Raw genomic sequence first — 23,896 nt, 5'->3', positions numbered from 1 at the left:
GCATGGATAAATGCACCTGCATTTTTTTATCTATTACCTGCACAGATATCCTGTGCTTTATTACTACTCCTACCACCTGCAATTCTTCACCTGTACCCTCAGGATGGGGGCTTGGGTTTGGCTCCATCACCACAACCAGACCTGCAGCTCTTCTGGGCCTGGCTCAGCTCTCCTTTTTCTTGCTGGAGACACAAACTGCCAGACAACAACCCTGTATTCCAGGGTAAATAACAGCCACATCTCCCCCATCCTCCCACTCCTGAGCCAGAAAAAGCCCCCAGGCATCGGGGCAATCACAGACTAATACAGTTGTTCACCCCCAGCCTTCCCTGGTCAAATCTCCACATTTTAATTGAGATTATTAATACGTTTTCCGTTCCACTTCCAGGGTCAAACGGTGCTCTAGTGAAACCCAGCGAGATGATGCTGGGCTTGCCCTGGTATAGGATTTCCCGTTCATACAGACCCTACTTAAGGGCTGGTTAAAACCGTGTGTCTTATTTAACCACTTTATTTCCACTGGAACGAGCAAGGCCTCAGCTCTCCTGCTGTAACCACGCATTTGGCAGCTCCAGGGAACAGTTTAACAAAGAGTTTAATAAAGTCATCATAAAAACATTTAAAGCCACCTCAATGCTATTATCTGTACGTCTCTGACGGAGAGCAATCTCTGAGGGAAAAAGCTTGGAGCAGGAATTGCACTTCAAAAGGGTACAAAATGGGAGCAGAAATGACAATGAATCTTTTCTCTTGTCCTCACGACCGAGGCATTTCCTAGAGCTATAAGGCCAAACTGCCTTCTCCAGCAGCTCCTCAAGGAACAATTTATCTCATCAGCGTGGCAATCAAAGAGGAGATTCTGTGTTTACTGATTGCACTAATCAAAATCACTTTTCAAATGCTGCTAATTGACAAGTTTACTAACTGAGATGAAAGTCAGAAATCAGATATCCCGTGCTGCAGGGACGAAATCTGCCATTCACAGGGACTGCCACACTGCACTTGACTGCCCAACTTATCAGCACAGACAATTATTCATCAGCTGAAAATTGGCACATCCAAGTCAAATCAGAGCACACCAGTAAGGAACACCCACAGCAGGCTCTTGAGGAAGAGATGGCACTACGCCTGACCGCATTGCCCTTCGAGAGGCTAATTTTACTTCACCATATGTATAAAAACATAACACAGAAAAAGCTGCTCTGTATCAAGGCTGCAAAATGTGAGAATTTTGACCACATCAGCTCTAGTTTGGAGGAATGTGGAGGTTCCAGGTGCTTCCCAATTCAGTCATGCTACAACAATATAGCTCTTCTCTCACAGTTATATGCTCCATCCCTGGAAGTGTTCAAGGCCAGGCTGGCCTTGGGTGACATGGTTTAGTGTGAGGAGTCCCTGCCCACGGCAGGGGGGGTTGGAACTGGATGATCTTTAGGTCCTTTCCAACCCAAACCATTCTCTCTGATGAGTATGACTGACACTAGAGATAACCTGCCCCATGAAGAAAACTCAGTATATGCCTTCCCAATCCTACTTTGATTTTCTAGTTGAAGGTATCTGTGCTTTGACAGAGACATTTCTGCTTGAACTGAAGGGGTGACTGCAAAAGGCAAGAGAGCTGTGCTGTCAGATCTAGGAAAGCCTTTTGGTACTCCTAGACAGAACACTGGGTGAAACTGGGCCATGTGCTCAATTCTGACCACACATTTCCACTGGAGCTAGCACTGTCCATGCAGACCGTTCTGTTCAACTCCTGCCTCCTTCTGCAGTGAGGTTCAGAGAGCTGCTGGCACTTTCTCATCTCCACAGGTTTGCTTGACTCTCAACCCACACAATCCATAATGTGTTATGGTGTTGGGGGTATGGTCCCATTAAAAAGCACCCTTCAGTGAACATCTGAAAGACTGGTTTCAGGAGAAATTTTGAGCTACAACCCTTGGAGGTATTCTTCTATTAAGGGCTTAAACAAGTCTGACTCTATACTGTAGAAGAGGAGTTAAGACACCTGTGGTTCACTTGGCACTGGTAGTCCTGGGTGGCTTGGGCTGGGTCCCGACCCACTGCCCAGGCAGCAGGATGCATTTCTGGAGCTCTTTCTAGGGAGCAAGCACACCCCTCACACTCTTTAACCTGCACCCATCCCACTGACTGGGACATCAACTGTCCTCATGCCTCTGTTAAATAATGAGGCACTGAAAGACAGTCTCCAAATACCAAGTCAGCTGTTGCTGTAATTACTTGTACAGACTTCATGGTGAAGTCAGTTTAAATCAGAAATTCATTAGAGCTTAAGACCAGCCTGCTGGGACAGCTTGGTTGGCAGAAGAGGAGGAGAAACAACAAAATTAACTGACAAAGAATTACATTTCCAGCATGCTGCACTGTGGTCCCCCATGCAAATACAGAGTGCCAGGAACCAGCTTCCAACTCCGGGATGAAGGGCCCTGGAGAGCAATGGCAGGAACACAACCCCTGCTTTGTGGAAAGCCTTTGCAGGATGACTGTGGCTGGAGGGACCAGCAGGTTGACTTGGCACCTCCTTTTACTGCAGGAGCAGAAAGGCACAAGATCAACATCTGCCTCATGGGAAAAGCAGCATTAAGGAAAACAGCACAAGGAGGAGAGGGGAAGCCTTGCTTTCAGGTTTGCCAGGCACAACTGCAGAACAGCAACGGCAGAAGCCTGAGGCAGTTCGAGGATGAGAAAGGGTAGGAGATAAAGGGAGGAAGGAGGAAGGGACGTGTTACAAAGCACTTTTTCTGAGAGCAACAGATGCATTGGGCTTTCACCTCCAGCAGCAGATTTGAGCCTCCTCAGTTTGACAGAATGATGGCATTGGGACATATCTGCATGTGAAGTGCTTCCTACACAACACAAGCTGCTCATGTGTCATGAGGATGAGAGCTTTGTAAGTACCTAATAGGCAAGATTAGGCACATAAAGCAGAGACAACTGCTCTGAAATAAGCAGACTTCATAATAAGACTGGAGCTTCAGAAGACATGAACAGCAGTTACAGGGACTGAAGGGCTCATGAATGCTTCCCCTCTCCTCCAAACCACACAGGCTCTCTCTTTTTGGAGATCAATACAGAACTGCGATGCCTGTCTGGTAGTTCTGCCTCCCCGTTCCCCACACTTTTCTCTTTAGAACACATTTCTTGTTTAACTTGTTTTCCTGTAGTGCAAGTTAATAGCTCCAGGGTCTCATATCCAATCCGTGCCTCCACTTAAACCAACCTGATTCCTCACACAAGAAAGCTTCTGCGCCCACTACTCAACTACCCTTTATCTACCTTGGGACTGAACAATACATTTAATTCAGAGTGGCCATTGATATTATTTATTCACTGTTTCATATGCAGCAAAAATCTAGAGTATAAAAAGGCTGAGAGATTCACTATGCAGGAATCTGGTCTTCTATATGTGACAACACATTGGCATTCAAACCTTACCTGTGTCTGCTGTTTAAACTTCAAACACATGCATAATTTAATATTGCAAGAATCCAGATGAACAGTGAGAAGGTCTTACTTTAAAGCACTTTTTAGGCAGTTTAGCCAAGCCTCCTCCTGTTTCAAGCCACCACTACAGAAACACAGCTCCTGATCACAAAGAGATGGGACCGTTAACTAGTGCCCTTTGCACAAGCAATTCTTTCTTCACATTAGGTTATGATTAGGTAGGATTTATCTTACCACTTCCAGTGAGCCATTTGCTCATCAAGTCAGGAGCAGTGGCACCCCTGACCTCCTGACTGCCTCCTATCACCTCTTTGCCAGGAGCTGCAACACCTACCACAGGCAGGAGAAGCCAGTACAGGACTATGAATTAGCTATTCCGGCTGTTTGGCATCTCAGCACCAACCACAGCTCCTGTCAGTCCTACAATCTCTTCTCATCTGCCACTATGCCTTGTGCCTTTTCTATTATTTTCTATGGCCAGCATCCTCCTCTTATTCTCTTCAGAAACAAAGACCAAGCTTTTACTAAGCTGATGGTCGTGATGCTGAGATTCAGCCACATACAGAATACATTCAGATAACTGGGAACCCTTGTCAGACAATGGGCTATTTTTCCTATTGCATTTGAATACTGGGCCCAGTATTCAAAATGAGATCCCATTTCCAGGCACATAATTACATTTTAGTCCATCTCACCACAGCAATTCCATAAAGGAAGAGCAACACATGGCTGGTGAAGCCAGATGCTTGACTCCACTTTTTATTTGTAATAGTGCAACAGACCAAAATGAAGCTGCAGTGTTTTCCAACCTGTGAGCTGTAGGAAGCAGAACCCACTTACTTGACAACAGCTTCGGAATCTGCTGCTGCCCGCTCAGAAGCGGTCTGGCGTAGGGGCTCCCATAAGCTCCAAGAGGTACTGCGTTGGCATACATTCCTGGCATCACTCTCTCCCTTGGCATCGTATGGCTATTACGGGTAAGAAACAGAGAGGAAAAAGAACAGGATGATTTATGAATGCCATGCTCCAGCACAGCTGCTCCCCAGCCCATCGAACCCCCCAGCTCTCTCCAGTGTGCCAGTGGAGATGTGCACAAGCACGGCGCAGTGACTCGCGTACACACGAGGGTCCCAGGCACACCACAAAGGAAGCACATGCTCTGTGCTGGAGTTTCTACAGCCAGCCCCGGAGAGCAGAAATACACACATTTCCTGCAAACTGTGTGAGAGATCAGCAAAACAACTGCTGCCACATATCCTGAGAAGTGAGGGTTGGGAGATGTGGGACCTGCAAATGCTGGTGTGTCCATGTCTGCCAGGCCTCTGCTGTTCTTCCTGTGCAGAACTACATTCACATGTAGACTTTGATGCTTGTGGTGTCTGTCACTTGGATAGCAATTAATGGGACGTCACATGTGACCAGCTACACAGTTATAACATAGTTATTTCTGTAACTATGACATGGAAGAACAGAAGACAAGAAACCTGGAGAGGGGCTTGGGACAAGGGATGGAGGGACAGGCCAAGGGGAATGGCTTGAACCTGCCCGAGGGGAGACTGAGCTGAGCTCTTAGGCAGAAGCTCTTCCCTGTGAGGGTGCTGAGGCGCTGGCACAGGGTGCCCAGAGAAGCTGTGGCTGCCCCATCCCTGGCAGTGTTCAAGGCCAGGTTGGACACAGGGGCTTGGAGCAAGCTGCTCCAGTGGAAGCGGTCCCTGCCCGTGGCAGGGGTTGGAGCTGGAGGAGCTTTAAGGTCCCTTCCAAACCAAAACATTCCATGATTCTATGAAGATGGTTCACGAGTGCAGCACTGGAACAATTACACTTTCCAGCACACAGATGGAGAAAAGGGTGCTGCTTTTATTTCTTCAAGCTCCTCTGAAGCCCTAAGATGAAGATGGTATTTTCTCTTCCTAAAGAGACACTCATATTCAGTTACTCACAGATTAATTTCATTTGCTTGTATAATATTCTCCTTTAAAACACTCTGTTTTCTGGCTCTATAAACATGTCTCTTTGCACTGCCCAGTAAGGAAAACAATTTTATGTGTAATACATAACCCCAGCTCACTCTCTCATCCTGCACTCAGAAGCACTCTCATACCACACTGCAGCACTGGAGAAAGTTACTTGGATTTTTTGAGAACTAATAACAACTGGCTGTGGAAATGTCTTGAGAAGTGGATTGTGTGGTGCAATGTGTGCTTGGAACAAGAGTTTTTAAAACTTCATTTTTAAAAGCATAAAAGACATTCCTGTCTTCATAACAGTCTTAATCATCACTTGTGAGCAATATTCTCATTGTACCTTCTGTACTTCAAGCCAGTATCCAGAAAACAAATTTGAAAGAGCCCCTAGGAAAGCTAGGGGAAAAAAAACCTCAAACCCCAAACCAAGAAGAATGCAAGGCATTAGCACATCACTGTGATACACGGGTTTCATCAATATTGAATTATCACATGCCAAAGTTTCCAACATGGCACACCAGAGAACCTTCAACAGTCCATCCCCCCCCCCCCCCTTTGCTTCTCTTCTGCTCATTTAAAAAGCAGCCGAGGGGCACAGCCACCCCAGCAAGGCAGCCCATAGCCATGCCATCACCCTTACCCTAAAGCCCTGAACGCTGACGGGTCCAGATGCACTGGTTTTCTGTCTCGGTTGAAGCCCAGCTGCGGTCTCCAGGGCCTGCCATCGTTGTTGGTTTTTTCCCAGTCTCCTGGCTTCAGAACTGGAGCAGGTTTCCTTAAGAGGAAGAACAGATCCATAAATACTTCCCGGAGCAAACACTCGGACTACGAGATGGAAATGGAACTACGTGCAAACCGACAGCTGACACTTACTTTGCGCCCGGTAACACCGTAGCCTTGAAAACAAAGTTTTCATCAAACTGTGGATCTTTGAAGGAGATGCTGGAAGAAAATAACTGAGGATTAGGTTTACCTGACAACGAATCAAGATGGAAAAGTAACTGCTGCTTAGTTAACAGTGATGCACACAACAGAAGATTCAAGAACCCACAACTTAAATGGCAAAATGCCTTTCTTGCACATGGATGTACCAACTATATTGGACTTGGATTACTTTGGACTCTCAATTCTTTTCCCCAGGGTGCCTTTTTCCTCCCCCGACTCAACAGCCAGTCCAAAAGGAAGTTTCATGTCCAGAAAACAGTCCTATGCATGGTAATGAAATTATCTTCTGTGGACACTGAGCACGAATCCTCTAGTCGAAGCACTGATTGTACCTGAAGTTCAAAGGCTGCCACGGGACACAGAGGAAAGGTATCAGCTTCCATGCAGCCTAGTCAAGTGTACAAAACTGAGGAGAGGGATTTCCTGGGATGGGGAGGTTTTCTCCTGAAAGGCAGCTTTGCAGTTGCATGCATTTCCCTTGGAGGGATATACACCTATTTTCAGTGACCCTCACAGGATATACACCTATTTTCAGTGATACCTCGCAGACCCTGCATTTTAAGCTATCTAGTATTAGACAAACTGAACAGTAATAGAGCAAAAAGGCACCAAAAGCTTGATTTCTGTTGGTACAATGCATTATACAGCAGCTTGGGTTTGCTCTAGGAAAATTCATCCACGCTCCTAGCAATTCCAATCTCCAGTATCAGTCTCAGGTAGCTCCCACCAGGGACACGTGTGATGCACACAGCACCAACCTGCTCCCTGCTCTCTTACTATCTACCATTTGACATAGAAGGATGCTTGGAATGCCAAAGAAGATAAAAGCAAAGAGCCAAGCAGAATAACTTTCCTCTTCCAGCTGGGTTTCAGCATAGAGAATGAATGATACTTGAAGGAAAGAGAATAATGGTCCCTTGGAAAACTCACCCAAATTTGCAAGATCTGAAGAGCAGAACCATGACTGCTCATACTATCTCTAAAGACAGGAAGAAAAATCCTTGCAATAGAGAAACAGACAGGAGCATAAACTAATCCAAGCATCCTGACAGCAGCAGATGGAAAGCCAAAACCCACCTTTAACTCATCATTCAAAGTAACTAAATCCCCATTTCGGAACATCCTTTCTACAATACCCTGACAAGCCACAACTTACCATTTCCTACTGCTTGTAGAAAGTTGTTTTAGTTGAATCAAGTTATGCCTCCGTGGAGGAAAAACTTGCACCGAGGGATCACAAGTGATTTTCAGTGTCTCAAGTACCTAACATGGCTCAAGAAGTGAGAGCTTCTAGGCTCAAGCCTCCCATCCCTGTCACACTGTGCCAAATGGAGTGAGAAGGACACATAGCACACTAAATCCACAGAAGTTTGCTGTCAAGTGCAAGAGTAATTAAAATCTTCTCTGACCACAAGAGATTTACCCTTGGAAAGTCTGCCTTGTTTTTATTCAGCATGAAGTTTCTTATTACCCTCCCAAACATCACACTCTGTCAAAGTTAGGGTTACTCCTTTACTTCTTAAAGGCATGAAGCATGTATTCTCAAGGATCCTCTGGGAATTACTATGAATAAAAGCGGATACAAAATCCAAGAGGCAAAACTCAAAAGCTGGAGGGCTTTTGATCAATACCCAATCCTGTGTGAGGCTTGCTCGCATGAATGGTTGGGTTTTCTCATTTAAAAGGCAGGATACAGCCCATCAAGATCCGTAGGCGCTGCTCTTTGCTTGCCAAAGAGCCAGAAGTCCCAACAGAGAGTGAGCAGAAAAGCACCAGGAGGAGAGATGAGGTATTTCTGAAGGGATGAAGCATACGGGTTTGATGCACTGGGAAACAGCAGTACTGGACATCCCTGCAGGGCACACACTGTGCACCCTGCTCACCCACACAGTACCTTGGCCTCAATCCTCACAGAAAACCAGAAATCGTTAAAAGTAAAAGCTTCAGTTTTACGAAGAGACAGGCTCTGATGCACATTCAGCACCACAAAACACTGAATGAAATGAGTTTGATTGCTGTATTTTGCACATCCCTGCATTAAACCCCCGAGTTTCCTCACCTGACTGCAGAATTCAGGGTAAGATCACGCAGCATCGGAACAGGAGACTCAACTGTCCTGGGGAAGAGAAAAAACCTCTGTCAAACACCACGTAACATATTCCTTACCATTTGCTTCACATTCTCTGTTGCTACCACTCCTGTTCCTCTGCCAACTAAGACTGTGACAAATAAAAGGGGTTTCAAAATTAACTTGCCTTTCTGCTGAATACTTCTATAGAACCATAGAATAGTTAGGATTGGAAAGGACCTTAAGATCATCCAGTTCCAACCCCCCTGCCATGGGCAGGGACACCTCACACTAAACCAGCTCACCCAAGGCTTCGCCCAACCTGGCCTTGAACACTGCCAGGGATGGAGCATTCACAACCTCCCTGGGCAACCCATTCCAGTGCCTCACCACCCTAACAGGAAAGAATTTCCTCCTTAGATCCAAACTTCCCCTGTTTAAGTTTTAACCCGTTACCCCTTGTCCTGTCACTACAGTCCCTAATGAAGAGTCCCTCCCCAGCATCCCTATAGACCCCTTCAGATACTGGAAGGCTGCTCTGAGGTCTCCACGCAGCCTTCTCTTCTCCAGGCTGAACAGCCCCAACTTTCTCAGCCTGTCTCCATACAGGAGCTGCTCCAGCCCCTGAGCATCCTCGTGGCCTCCTCTGGACTTGTTCCAACAGTTCCATGTCCTTTTTATGTTGAGGACACCAGAACTGCACACAATGCTCCAGGTGAGGTCTCACAAGAGCAGAGCAGAGGGGCAGGATCACCTCCTTCGCCCTGCTGGTCATGCTCCTTTGGATGCAGCCCAGGATACGGTTGCTTTCTGGTCTGCAAGCGCACACTGAAGCCGGCTCATGTTCATTTTCTCATCAACCAACACCCCCAAGTCCTTCTCCTTGGGCTGCTCTGAATCTCTTCTCTGCCCAACCTGTAGCTGTGCCTGGGATTGCTCCCACCCAGGTGTAGGACCTTGCACTTGGCACGGTTAAACTCCATGAGGTTGGCATCAGCCCACCTTGAAGGCTTGTCGAGGTCCCTCTGGATGGCATTCCTTCCCTCCAGCGTATCAACTAAACAAGCAGTGGAATTGCTAAATCCTTATTTCTTAATGCCATTACTTTTGCAGCTGGTCTGTGTGGATTCTCTACTGTGTAATGCTGGGTTCACACCGTTCCCAGGGCCCAGCAGCCTGTTTACAAGCCTCAGTCCTACTCTGAACCTTGGAAACCTTCCTGTGCTGGTAGGGTCTGATTGTAACAAGTCAAGAGGTTCTATGAGGGCAGGAGAAGACCAGAGAGACAGACACACGCAGACAGCAGGAAGACACAAACCTGCTTTACCAGGAAGAAAAAGGCTTTGAAATAAAATAAGAATTTCATATATACAGATATATAAATAATTTTAGCAGCTGTTTTCCCACAGCACTTAAAGTCTCCTTTCTAACTGAGATTTCATAGGCTGACATATAGCTGCATAGAACCCCAGCCAGGTTTGTTGGAAGGGACCTTAAAGCTCCTCCAGCTCCAACCCCTGCCACGGGCAGGGACACCTACTACAGCAGCTTGCTCCAAGCCCCATCCAACCTGGCTTGAACACTGCCAGGGATGGAGCACTCGTAACTTCCTTTTCTTCTGCCTGCATCATTATTTCCTCCATGCCCAGCTCTGACTTGCTCATATTCCTTGCCAGCCATGCCAGGAACAGAGAAATGAGTATTAGTGTGACCTAGCATCCATTTGCTGTCCAACAGAATCAGAGTGTTTGTGCATTTAATGCAAATGAGTTACTGAACACCTGCCTGTGCCTCTAGGCGAGGTTAGATAAATGAATGTGTATCCTGCAGGGCAGAGATGGCACTGATAACTTCCCAAACTAAATGCATTATCTAGAAAACAAAAAGTATTAGCATTTTTTGTATGTGTAGCTGCAGCAGTTCTGAATTTAGTGCTATGGCCTAAATGGAAACCAGAAAAGTATATCTAACACCTCTATCTGGATTTTTCTCTAATACAATTAAGATTAGCATATAAAAAGCAGAATTGTTGGTTTTTTTTAAACAGCATGCACTATTGGAAATTACATGAGACTGCATTAAATTAACACTCATACAAAGCAGAGAGGCCAAAACACCATGACCTTACCGAACGAGACCACTGATCACTGCTACTTTTATTATACAGGCCCTGTTCACCTATTAAAACATTACTAAATACACAGAAATTAGATGACAAACAAAGCAGATTCATCAGCAATTAAACATACACATCGGAACACTTTAAAGATTTCTGATGCTGCTTTCAAAGCCCAGCTCTGTGAACAGGATCACAGAATGAAGCTTTACTTGCTTGGGTTTTTATACATGCTGCTGATGAGACACACTACTATGAAACCTGGTGGGAAAAGCATGTTTCCCCTCAGAATTAAACATGTTGCCTTGTCAGGAGTTTTGGGTTTCTTGCTGTGGGCACAAAGATATTTATTAAGTGCAGAGATAACTGAAGGCGATGTCCTTTAGCATCAAACAGCCCGTTCCAAAAGCCATACTCACTGGTCTGGAAGAACAGCATTTTCATTCAGTGTCAGCTTGCCCTGGATCCCATGGCACAGCTCTGGGGGAATGTCCACTGGCTATGGAAGAAATAATTCCTCAGCTGAAGCACTCTGGTAGCCTTCCAACCCTCACCACTTCCACAATCCCTTCAGGACAAGCACAACCTACCTCTGTGTTTTTGGTCTTGTACTGTTCCACAATGAAGTCACAAAGCGGATGGTGTTTTCCAACAAAGAGAACATCACCACCAAGGCTGTTTCTTCTGTCTAGAGAGGATGAAGAGAAAGGGTAAGAGTTCTGAGCAAAGAGGGAGGGAAGGGGCACAGCAGACCAGCGCACCTACTGACATCTGCACTAAGGGAAAGCTTCACTGTGATTTAGGAGAAAGCTTTGAGCATTCATTCCTTCAGTGTGTCTCTGTCCGCAACAGGATGCCTCCGGTCACAAGAGTAGTTGTCAGACAGTAGAACAATGGGAATCTTGTGCTCAATGGCAGGAATGCTGAATTTAGGATAATGCTGAAGATACAGAGAGGCTGGGTACAATAAAACCAAACACCCCAAAGAGCCCCAAGCAGTTTACAGGAACCCGCTATTATTTTTGTACAGTGGAGAAAGTAACACACAGTATTTGCCTACAGAAGCTGAACACAATGCTTCCCATCCCATAACTGGACAGAGCCAGCCTGCTGGTCAGAACAGCCAGCACACCTACCAAGTGGTACCATCAACCCTAACCATGGAAACAGACTTTATGCTTTTGATTGCAACATGTTCATCCGACAAGTACTGTGACCATGTATACTGGTAGAAGCCTCCCACACAATTAAGCTTCCATCTAATTTTCAGCCTAAATCTTATGCAGATCTACTTGAGTAAAAAGAAAACTAAAAGCCACAAACCCAAACCCATCCAGGATCGTTCTAACTGATCCATGAAGAAGAGGCTCCACCCTGCTGTAATTCAATCCATCCAAACTTCTGCTATAGCTTGCTCATAGAAACATGGAATAGTTCAGGTTGGAAAGGGCCTTAAAGCTGATCCAGTTCCAACCCCCTGCCACTAGAGCAGCTTGCTCCAAGCCCCGTCCTTGAACACTTCCAAATTCACACTTCATTCAGGGTGAAACCCAGCAGTCCTAATGAGCTGTAACAGAATGTCCCAGTTCTTACTTTCTTCAGGGGTGAGGTCAGGGTACACCTCTTCCAGGGCAGCTCTGAGGCGTCGCTCATCGACGAACGGCAATAACGCAACACCTGAAAACCAAAGCAGGGTTTTCTCACAGTTCTTGAGCAAAAAATAAGAGAGATCAGCAAGACCAGCATGGAAAGCTCCAATAGCATCTTCACCTAAGGAAGAACTGCTGCATCAGCCACAGGAAAGAAACCCTACATTTACAGAGCTTGTCAAGAGAAAAACAGTTCAGTGGTAGTGGAGGCTGGAAAGGGAAGTTTGTCTCCAAGCACCCCTCGATCCTCCTCCTCCCTTCCTGAGTAGGCACTAGGAAGCAGCCACCTCTAGCCACACATGCCTCGTTCAGGAGCAAGAGGAGCTCAGCAGGACAGTCCCATGTGCTACAGATACTCCCCTCCCAGAGCTCAATGCTGCTTTATTCTAATTCATTAAGAGACAACAATGGAATAAATCACTCCAAGTTCAGCGGTGAGGTGATGCAGATACCATCCATCAGGGACTATTCGTTTTACTCTGAGATAACATGAAGGCTCCCTTCAGGATACAAATCCCTCACTACACAACACATCTCAGAGCCAACTCAATCACACTGGATGAGGCTGGAGAATTGCCTTCCCTGGTATGCTCCAGGATATGTTTTCTTCCGTAACAAAATCCAAGAAAGCACCAAGAAACTTAGTATGAAAATTCCTCAAAAATTCACTTCTGTCACCCTTATTATTGGATGGAATCTGAAGTAATTATTTTAGGTTTTATTTTATTTCCCTTACCATGAACACCTGGAACTTTTCCTGACCAGGATGACAAGCAAAGGCTTTCTACTCAACTGATACGCATGATAGCTTCATATCTGGGCAGGTAGCAAGCAGGCAGATCGCATGCTCCTGTCATCACTCTAAGGTGCAACACTCAGGCTTAAGATCCCCAACCTAAAACTTGGTCTGCCCGAAACACTTTTGCTTCAGAAGTTAGATCTTGACGTGGCTTTATTAAAGCAAATACTCTTTCCCTAGAGCTGAAGGAAAGGGGGCAACTTAAACTGTCAAAGTGTAATTACCCCAATTGCAAGTAACCCTCTCCTTGCAAAACCAGTTTGGAACAAACTATAAATAATATGTTAAATACATCAGAACTTTAACTGAATCAGAATTATATTTAGCCCCCTGTAACCCAGTGAGAAGCAGAGCTTTCAGGCTGCTGCCGCCAGCCTCACCAACCCCTGCTTGTAAAGTATGAGGATAACCTTCACACAGGCTGACTACTGCTTTATCTCAGACAGCACCAGACCCCAGCTGGAACATAACTACTTGTGAAGGGAAACAGTGATAAACCACTCCTGGAAAACAATTTATTTTCACCTTCACACCACACTTGTTGTGGAATGACACCAAACCAGGAAGTGTTCATAACCCAGGAGACTGCAAAAGGATCAATGCTGAGCTTTCAGAAGCATGACCACATCTCTAAAATGAAGTTCTTCAAACATTTCATTAAGAGCATAAGGTGCTTTTAAACTGAGAGAGTCTGCTCTTCCAGCTTGGAAAATATCTGTTTCACAACTGCCTCTTAACCATGAGAATTCCAGATGTTAATCCAGACAAAGTTTATAATGCTATTCAGCATCCAGTGAATTAAAAGTAATGCCACAGGCTGCTGAAAGCATGTGGGAGCTACTTAAAGCATTACTGCTTTAGACTATAGGTTTGATAACTGGACAAAAGGACCAAGGAAAGCTGCCAGAATTACTGCAGGGGTAAGAAAGAGCTTCAAGTTACAGAGGGAAAACCTGCTATGCCACACATCTAGTAATGCCTGGGTATATTCTCTCTGATTACAGAACACTGTCCCAAGCCAGATACTGTGTGCCTGACTGTGGCCATCTCAAAACACAGGTGAGCTGCCATGGGGGTTCACAGAACCACTGGTGTCAGCAGGAACCTGTGGAGATCACCTAGTCCAACCCCTCTGCTCCAGCATGGCCATGAGCTGCTCAGGCTGCCAGAACTGGAGTATCTCCAAGGACAGAGACTCCACAACCTCTCTGGGAAACATGTTCCAGGGCCTCACCACCCTCAGGGTAAAAATGTGCTTTCTTATGCTCAGATGCCCAAATAATGATTTATACCTACAACGGAGCTGTTACACTCTTGGCTGAATAGTGTAACCACATATATTTCTGTATAATAATAATACATAATAGTGTAACCAGCCACAAATATCTGTCAGACCTTTAAAATCAACATTCTCTAAAGAAAGCAGAAGCTGCATTAAAGCACTGCAACTGCTTTTTCATTCTTTGGATGCACCCAAATATTTCTATATTCCCCAAAGCATTTTGCACAAGGTATTAATGAGGCACTGATTGAACAGGACAAGATCCATTCATTAAATGCAAAGGAGACAAAAGACAATTACACAGTAAGGCTGATAAAAATAGAAACATGATTAATCTAGCTCAGGACACACTGAGGAATCTGGAATGACTGCTGAATTACTAATAATCACTGCAATCCTAAATCACTTACTGAACCAGTATTTCTTCTTTATACTAATTTCTCTTCCAAAATACACCTGCTGCAAAGTGCTTCTCCCCCACACCAAAGAACCCAAGTTCTCTCTGTGACTTGGTGCATCACTGTCTCACCAAGACAATTCTCCATCTTCTTCCTATTTTTGCATAGATTGAGACTAAGGTCAGTACAGTATAGCCCAAGACATAAAAAGTTGGAAATTCACCTTGCCAAGCGTATTTCTTCCCATTTAAATCAATAGCAAAGTCTTCAGGGTAGAAATCAATTATGCTTGATTCCTGTATTTGAGAAAATAAATGAGAAAATCATTACAGTCAATTATGGGATTGATTCAAAATGCTACGAGTGCTGCACTTCACACAGGGCGGGCAACCCACAGCTGAGGGGGATGCAAAGAGCCTTGACTAACAGAAGCATCTTTTATTAAAGGCCACTGAAACATAAAGTGTGATGGGACACTTCCACTACTCAAAGACTATCAAAACAAGAAATGGAACAGGATGGAATAACTGCAGATAGCTGGGTTAAGGTGTTAATCCTCACTAATTTTTCTCACTGAAACATCTGAATTCAGAGAATTCCTTTTAAGGATCTTTGAAGAACCTCTGCAATGTACCAAACCCTGCCTCCTGGTCTCCATTAGTTTTCTGCCTGAGGAAGCAGCAGCAAATCATGCTCACACGCTGCAAGACAACATAACGTACAGAGAGATACAACGAGGATTCTCACCGGATCTGTCATGAGCTTCCTCCACGTTGGTGGCAGAAAATTCCCACTCGCGGCTGGAAACACTCCCATAAGTTGTTCAAGGGGCTTGAACTGTTGGAACGAAATGAGCAGATGTAGGACACTTGTAATGAGCTGCTAAGTCATGAAGAAAGGAAGGAGGGTGTCCTACCGGCTTGGAGCCTTTCTCAAAATCCGAAGGCATGTCTGCAATACCCTCGAAGTCAGAAGCAAAGGGAGCATAGTGGAAAGGGTAATACCAGTTCCAAGAGGCACAGCCCTAGGACAGAGAAACACAACCAGGCAAATCAGAGAAGTACCAGATAAATCAATCAATCACAAAGCCCAGTAACTAAAGCTGACAATGTTTGCCCAGCATCAACCAGGAGAAAGAGGAGTCCCCAGGGTTAGAAAAGAAAGAGCTCTTGCCTTTAAGGGTACTCTGGACTTCAGGATGGGACTTAACTGTTCATAGCCAGGCTAGAGTGAGTGAGTTCACGGGACAGGGAGTGGAAACCTCGGGCACTTCCTCAGCAGCACAGAGCAGCAGATAGACTTCTATGCCAGAGTACTCTTGCTATGTGCTAGGTCTGAGTCACTAAGGGAGACAGCCAAAGAGACAGGACCTGGCACCAGAACGACACAGAAGACCTTACAGCAGCATCCTGACCTCAGCTTCAGGACACTGATGTACCTCATGCCTTTTTCCTCCCCCTCAAGATAAATCACACAAGCACATGCACAAAGTCCAGTACAACAAAGCATGAAAGTTCCTGCAAATGGTAGGAAATCATGGTCTGTCCACACAGGTACCCAGCCCTGGGGCTACACTCAGGAGTCTGTGACAACTGGTCATGATTTCAACTTGTGTTGAGTTGCCACCACGTCTGGAACAGGGAAATGACAGAAGGAATTTCCAGGTTCCCTGTAACTGTGTAAGCAGCAGGATCATGCCAGGCAGAGCCATTACAGCTCTCAACAGGAACACACAAGCATTTGTCCGGCAGCACATCGTCTGCAGTACTGTTTCCCAATGCAAAATTCCACTGCTAACTTGGGAATACGGGGACTGAGAGCCCTGCATGGTGCGCTCCACAAGGTGTGCAGATGTGAACAAGCTTTGCTGCAGGTTGGAAAGTACTCCGGCTTTGACTGTTACTCTTCTACTCAGTACCAGCACTAATATACACTCGGAGTAACATTTTGGTTTTCCCTTCTTATTCGTGTGTCTTGAGTATTGGGAACTCTAAAGTGCATCACTTCAAAGAGGCAAAATAATCCTCAAAAAGGAGAAAATAAACTCGCCACACACCAGAACACAATGCACTCTGGAAAAGAAACGTGGCTCTAGAAGGTTGAAGTCAAGTTTTCACCTCCTCAGCTATTTTTCTTAGCAGCACCACTTGAAACAAAAGCTACTATTTTGACTTCCAATTCTGAATAAGTAAATGTCAATGAGGCTCTTCCAGCGATTTTGGGTATAAAATTACAGAGCCTGTGATTATTAGATGCAATGCTTCAGATGGCTGCAGCGTGTTTCAACAGCCAGGTGGGTGCTTCCTTCCTTTCTTAATCTATTTTTTCATCTCCAAACAGGTGTCCCCACTGGTGAAACATGTTCTGCATTATTAGCTTTGATAAGAATAGAAGCAGCAATCATACAGATTCTGTCACAAATCTTATGGACAATGAGCAGGAGTTATTGGAAGCAATTCTTATTATAGTAAAAAGAAAAAACCCAAACCCTCAAGCAAACCTATTCTGACATTCCCCAACAGAAGTCCAACAGCTTCCTAACCTGACTTCCATATGGGCAGAAAGAGGTTTGACTGCTGCTCCATTCCAATACCACGAACAGCAGGTCACACAGCTCTGTCACACAAGCACAAGCAGCAGCACCTGCAGGTACTGCATTGCTGCACTGGTTTAAGTCTGCAGTGTCATTTTGTAAGGCCTAGAGAAAGACTTCTGGAGTAACCTGAGCATGAAGCACACCAGCAAAAACAAAGCCCCAAACATCTGTGTACTGTTACCGAGGTTTCCTTTGGGACACTTCTAAACCAGAAGATACTTTCTGTACAGCCACTCTTCCTTGAGGTCTTAGTGGTGCCCCTCAATTTCCCTGAGAGCACCGTGGTCCTGCCTGAAGCCCTTGGCAACCTCACTGGTTCATTTTCTCTGCAGCTGCAATCACCCACCCCTCCTACAAGCACCAGCCATGGCAGCCACAACAGCTACAGACTGAGATGGACCAGGAGTCACCTACATACACCTCAACACTAAATTGGTTTTAGAAGCTGAGCAAGTGAGTGCTGCCCAGGGACGTGCTCATATTGTTTTCAGTTTGGTGTAGGTCTGCCTGTGCATTTAAAGCCACAGATCTCAGCAGTGCACGTGCAAATGCAGTTCTGGCTTGACAGCTGTTAAGAGCACACAATGATGTCTGCATAAGGCCATGGCTGCTGAGTGCAAAGCAATGAACACCCCTCCCCATGCACACTTCTCTGAACAGAACAAACTTTACATATTCAAGTAACTATAAATGTTTTGGTCACCTTCTAAATATTATCACACTCTTCTCTGAATAAAACAAACTTAACTTTGTAATCTTCAAATGAGTATAAATACTTTGGTCACTTGTAAATGTTCCCTTGGTTTTGCCATATACCCCATTCCTCCAAGCCCTTCAGTTTCCCTATAATCCAGACTGCCCTTTGCAGTGGGCTTGTCCATGACTGACACTTCTCCAGCAGACACTTACAGCTAAGCTGAAGATTGATTTCCACACTTTGGAGATATATAAGCACATATGAAGTTGTAGGAGTATATCCTGCCATGGTTTGCAGGAACACGGTTTGCTCTCAGCAGCCCTTGACTGTGAAGGATCATGGGAATTTCCACCTATAAAGGTGTCCAGGTGACATTTGTCCTTGGCAAAAGGAGCTGCTCAAGGATGTGGGGAGCTGAGCTCTCCACAGAGCAACTGCAACAGACCTGCAAACCTTAAACTCCATGATTTTCATCCACCATAACATGCAAGTCAGAGCCAAACTCAAGTAATAAATACAGTGGAAGCGAAGGGAACACACTCCCTTTGTGTTCCAAGGGGGAAAGGGAATAAAGAACCAAACACAAAAAACCCAGGAGTATGCATTAAAACAAACTAACTTTATGACTGCATAGTCTTTCAGCATGGCATAGGCGATGTTGGCCTTGCTCTAAGTTGGACAAGCACAAGCTCCCTATAGAAAAGATGTGGTTTTATCAACAGGGCACTGCGTTCAAGCCACAAATCCCTGCCCAGGCAGATGAACTCCCCCAGTTTGAGCACATTCTGTTCGCAGGTCACACACCGATATAACTTGCTCTGTCTTCAGGGCACGAAGCTGGTTATTAACCACTGATGCTACAACCCCAATATGTGTGTGTAATCTCCCACCAATCTGACATCTCAATTATCGAAAGATTTAAATCTGACAGAGATTACTTCAATCACAATGCACTTCATGGAACATCATTATAACCCAGGGAGGAGGCTGACAACTCTGGTCCTTTCAAATTCTTCCTGGCGTTTCACAGGCTTTGTCCTTTGTTCACTCATTCAATCATCTGCAATTTCACTATGCACGGCTATGTATGGCAAAGGAAAAATGTGCATCAGGCCTTAATAAACCAACAAGCAGCGGTACTGTATGTGAGAAACAAAAACTGCATTCACATCTGGAGTGCCAGACGGAACGGGCACCCGCTTCTCTTACAGCCTCAAAAAGAGCTCTGCTTTTCAGACACGAGCAAGGGGCAGTGATTGTTTCCTGAAAAGAACAGGGAGCAGACACAACAGCAACGTGAACTTTCTGAGAAGCAGTCTGCAGGTACCTGATAGTAGTATCTGAGGACCCAGCACAGCCCCTCCACGTAGGACTGTACAACCTTGCGCCGAAACTTCTCATCGGATGCATCAACATCAAATTTGTTCTTATAGTAGCGCTGCTTCCAACCAGTTTCCCACAACCTGCACAACACACACACAGACGTCAGTACCTGTCAGTATATGCACATTCACGTACCTGAATTGAAACAGAAGCCAAAGTCACTTGCACCTTCAATTCCCATCTTTAGACAAATTAAATGAAAGCACAAAACCTGATGCTCAACAGCAAGAGAATGAAATTCAATGGCTGGCATCACAGAAAATCCAGATGAAATTCCAAAGGTAGCATCCTGATAAACACGTCTTCAAAGTCCTCCTAAAGAGCAGGGATGATTTTCAAACCTGTGCCTGGTGCTGCTGGGATTCTTCACAACAGTATTGTTCCTACTCAGTAATTTCACCTTTCCCATCAGGAACACACTGCCAAACCTGCCATCTGAACTTGGTTCTTTAAACCACTACAGAGAGAACAAACTCTTACCCTTCTTTGTTTGGTTTAATCTACCCTAGGCCAAAATCTTTCTCTTACTGGAGTATCTTTTCACATCAAGCTCATTCCTCTATTCATAATGCTCCTCTCAAGCAGACAAGTGATAGCTTCCCTGCTACTCAAAGTAAAAAAGCAAGCAAATAAATAATAAGCAGCAGCTTGATTTCTATCCTCTACTGCTGTTCGGATGAGCTGTGAGTACCAGAGGAGTTACCTGCAACTCAGGAATCCCGCCCTTGCTGACTCACATCACACAAGGTCCCTTTTACACACCGATTTTCAGTCTTTCTTGCCAGAGATGGATACTGGAGTTCAAGGAGCAATTTCGGGCACTACTGATCCGTCCTTCCCACAGCTCCTTACTTCCCACAGCTCCCCCTTATGTCTGTCTACAGACAGGGGAATCGCTGCCTACAGCCTCAGAGCTTTGCTTTCTTGGACATTTTATCTGCTCACTGTATCTGCTGTGTTCCTGTAAATCAGCAGGAGACATGACACTTTTGAGAGAACAATTGTGCCCCAAGCAAGACACATCAATATGCACATAAACCTGCAAGCTGTTAGTCCAAACAGGCACGACTTAATCTTCCAGTTCAGCTCAGAGACTGCCATCTAAAAAGGCAGGTTAAGAAATGTAAAGATAAAGCTCTACTTTGTTCACTCACGACACCATGCTTCAGAGCTGATCTCTCACAAAACTGTTTGGGGTGGTTTTGGGGATTTTTTGGTTTGTTTTACTTTGATGATGATAATAATAGCAATAATAATAATAATAATATTTAAACCTACTATTCACCATAGTGTATGCATTTTACACATCTCAAAGTTCACATGAATTCTGGTATTCAAGTGAACTGAAGCAAATTACAAATCTGATTTAGATACTGGCTACATCAGATAATCCCTTAATAATGATTTTTAATCAAATTTTATTCTCAACTATTCAAAACTTGGCATTATCACATCTGAAAGCCATTAAGCAAGATCCCTTTCCACAAAGGCTGTGACCACCTGAAATTACACATAGGACCTGAAGGACACAGGTAACCTGTGAGGTCACTTCAAACTTAGACTTCTCAGAATCTCAGCACTAAATAGAGCGAATGAAGCCTTTAAGACAGAGCAAAGATAGGTCTATGCTTTTTTAACACGATGCAGACCCTTTGGGGTTTGCAAAATGGATCTTCCCTTGTTTCTGATTCACGTTAGCTGCCCAGTGCAGGAATACTTCTTAAAATCTGACCTGAGCTAATCAGAGATGATTCGAACTGGTGAGGAGGTGGAAAAACAACAAGATGTTCTCCAGATCATAGAAAGCAGGTGAGCAAGGACAGGGGACTTGGCTAAAGTACTGAAGGACAGAGTCAGGAACATCTGCAGTCTATGAGCATCTGCCCCAGGAGCTCTCTGGCAGTGAGGCACTTGTATAAATGCCCAAACCCAATCTGGTCGTTGACTGTAACTATCTGATCTAGTTTTAAAGTCATTCTAGATACAAAATATATTTTAGCAAACAACTTCTTTGCCATCTAGTATATTTATGCGGTTGCATTTGCTTGCTAAGAGAAGCATAAAATCATTTTTGACTCAGAAAAGCATCCGAATAAGTATTCTGAGCTACAAAAGTGCTTAAATAATCACAGACGAATGTAGCCCATACCCTCTTGCTTGACAACACCAAACCTGTCAAAACTACTGCTACTTGTAAATCACCACAGTTCATTCAACTAGTTGTTGTAAAACTGTTAAAGCTTTTTTCAGAAGCTCGGCTAAAATTCCAATGAAAAGCAACACTGAAATTTATCCTGGTTTTATGTACAAATTCTGCTTGCTTGATTAAAAAAAACAGAACTCAATCCATTCAGATCTCCACGTACAGGAAAGGAAATAAGACTGAGAGCTTGAATACCTGCTGTTGGAAAATCTGATGGGCTAGATGTATCAAACATGTCACAACAACAGCGCTGGATACTCATGATCAGTACTTCACAATGAAGTAACACTTATTGTTTTCCCATGTCCACCTCCATCCCCTGCCTCTACAGAAAACACAGACCTACCGGTTACACTTAGCCTTTAACAAAAAATAAGGACTTTCACCCTTGACTTAATGGGTGATGGCTTGATTTAAACCTTTGATAAATGCAGCCTCACTGGTACCTCACTGTCAGTTAATTCTCATAAAATTCCTACCCTGTAATCATCTAGGGATCAGCTGCCCTAAGCCATTTAATGAACTCATCACAGACAAAACATCTCTGCTACAAATCAGAGATGGAGGAAAACATATTTTAACAGTCAAGATAAATAATGCCGCACACGTGAATGTAACTGAATTTTATGGGTTAAATAGCTCAAAAATTCAACTGCGAAACAGTGGCATTCAGCTCACATAATCACAGCTGAGCAGTGCATGTCTAGGCAATCTAGCGCTTGGTCTCAAAGGGAGTAGTGGCTTGGAGGATGAAAACCCGCACGCATACTAATCTGGATACTTAGATTTAACAGCCAGAGCTTACCCATCTCCCTGGAATTCAGCGAATATTCTAACCCTCCACATTAATTACCTCTGGATAAAAAGATCATAGGAAAGCATCTGAAGGCACTGCTGCTCTGAGCTAAATGGCATTAATTACACTGCATCTATTTCAGCAATTTGCTAACAAAGTGCTACACAAAAATGGCTTCACCTGATATTATCCTCTGGCTCAGGTTCACTGTCACTATCTTCAGCTTTCCGCTTAATTCCTCCTGCCAGGGATGGGCTACTGTCAGGAGTCAGGCTGGTGTTTGGAGATGATGAAGTTGTCTAGGGTCAGAATTGTTACAGATAAATGGGGGGGGTAAGAGAGGGAGAAGGATTTATTGGGCATTTTAAAGTCAAGTTAAAATTAACAGCTTTGTGATAATCACATTCACTGTTTTAGCTCCCCAAAAACTCAAGGCAAAAGCTACACAGCCCTTAAGCTATTAAGCAGCAAAAGAACAGAACATATATTTGTATTTAAAGGCAGACATTGATATATATATACAGGCAAAAAAGAAAAAAAATCACTGTATGTGAGAAAGAAGATGCAATAAATTGCTAAAACAACTTCATTTTACAGCAACAGTGAAAAATTCATACTCAGACTACTGTAAAAATCTTGCTTGTGAGTCAAGAAAGGCAGAAATACCCTAAGTTTATTCTGCTCTGTTAAATAACAGATCTTTTAAACTCCTTTTAGATTTATCTATTTTAATATTACAGAGAAGAAACATCTCCCATGCCATAAAGGAACTGATTTGCTTAACACATGTGCCAAAGTTTCAAGATTTAAAGGGAAGAATAGCAGAAATTATACTTTGAAAAAGCATTTTATATTTTTTAGATGTAAGAGACAGGACCCACATCTTTATGATGAAAAGGACCTTGAATTTGGTCACTGTTTGAAGATTTATGCCCAGAAAGAAAATATTTGTCATATTTATTATTTAAAATTAACAACCCAGACATCTAACAGAGAATTCAACTTATTTCTGGCTTCCCCTCACTTTCTAATACCTTTTCAAAAACTTCATCCAATTTTTAGCTCTTCCCAGCAAAAAACCACACTTGGGCAAGTAAAAGCAGCTAACAAACACACCCTTATGCAAACCACAAGTTCAAGATACAGGTATCTATGTCTTTTTGTCCATACAAGTACCAAACCAGCATTAACATACCTCCAGCTCAGGTATTCAGCTTGTGTCTCTCTCAAACCTACTGAGGGAGTTCCTAAACCTCACTCCAAACAAGTGCCAAACAAGTCTGGGGAGAAGAGCCAGTGTATTTGACTCAGATGCCTTCACCTCACACTTGCTCTCCCAGAACTATGCAACAAGCAATATCATACCAAACATTCAAATAAGGAACACAGCTTTATTCAAGCAGTCTCACAAAACTTGCTTATTAAAAGCCACTTTCTTGGAAAATACATTTTCTGGTGCCTGCTTTTCAAGAAAGCTCAATGAGTTAGGGGGAAATGTGTCCAGAGCAGCACAGGATGTGATTACTGCCCCTCTGTGT

General features: G+C 44.3%; 1 protein-coding gene across 1 annotated transcript in view; it reads right to left on the bottom strand.

Annotated features, from left to right (window-relative positions):
- The window catches only part of XRN2 (5'-3' exoribonuclease 2), a 50,301-nt gene that overhangs the window by 11,825 nt on the left and 14,580 nt on the right, over positions 1 to 23,896 (bottom strand). The window contains exons 16-27 of the mRNA XM_062608378.1: positions 22,539 to 22,657; positions 19,304 to 19,439; positions 15,600 to 15,707; positions 15,431 to 15,520; positions 14,907 to 14,979; positions 12,149 to 12,232; positions 11,146 to 11,243; positions 10,975 to 11,054; positions 8,431 to 8,487; positions 6,300 to 6,368; positions 6,067 to 6,201; positions 4,303 to 4,430 (exon numbers count right to left, since the gene is read on the bottom strand). Coding sequence (XP_062464362.1) covers positions 4,303 to 4,430; positions 6,067 to 6,201; positions 6,300 to 6,368; positions 8,431 to 8,487; positions 10,975 to 11,054; positions 11,146 to 11,243; positions 12,149 to 12,232; positions 14,907 to 14,979; positions 15,431 to 15,520; positions 15,600 to 15,707; positions 19,304 to 19,439; positions 22,539 to 22,657 — 1,177 coding nt within the window. The remainder of the gene's footprint in view (positions 1 to 4,302; positions 4,431 to 6,066; positions 6,202 to 6,299; positions 6,369 to 8,430; positions 8,488 to 10,974; positions 11,055 to 11,145; positions 11,244 to 12,148; positions 12,233 to 14,906; positions 14,980 to 15,430; positions 15,521 to 15,599; positions 15,708 to 19,303; positions 19,440 to 22,538; positions 22,658 to 23,896) is intronic.

This window comes from Pezoporus occidentalis, unplaced genomic scaffold (assembly GCF_034315485.1).
Source record: "Pezoporus occidentalis ecotype Australia unplaced genomic scaffold, CSIRO_AGI_Poc_V1 ctg10, whole genome shotgun sequence".
Lineage (NCBI taxonomy): Eukaryota > Metazoa > Chordata > Aves > Psittaciformes > Psittacidae > Pezoporus > Pezoporus occidentalis.
This window is presented reverse-complemented; position numbering and strand designations above follow the sequence as displayed.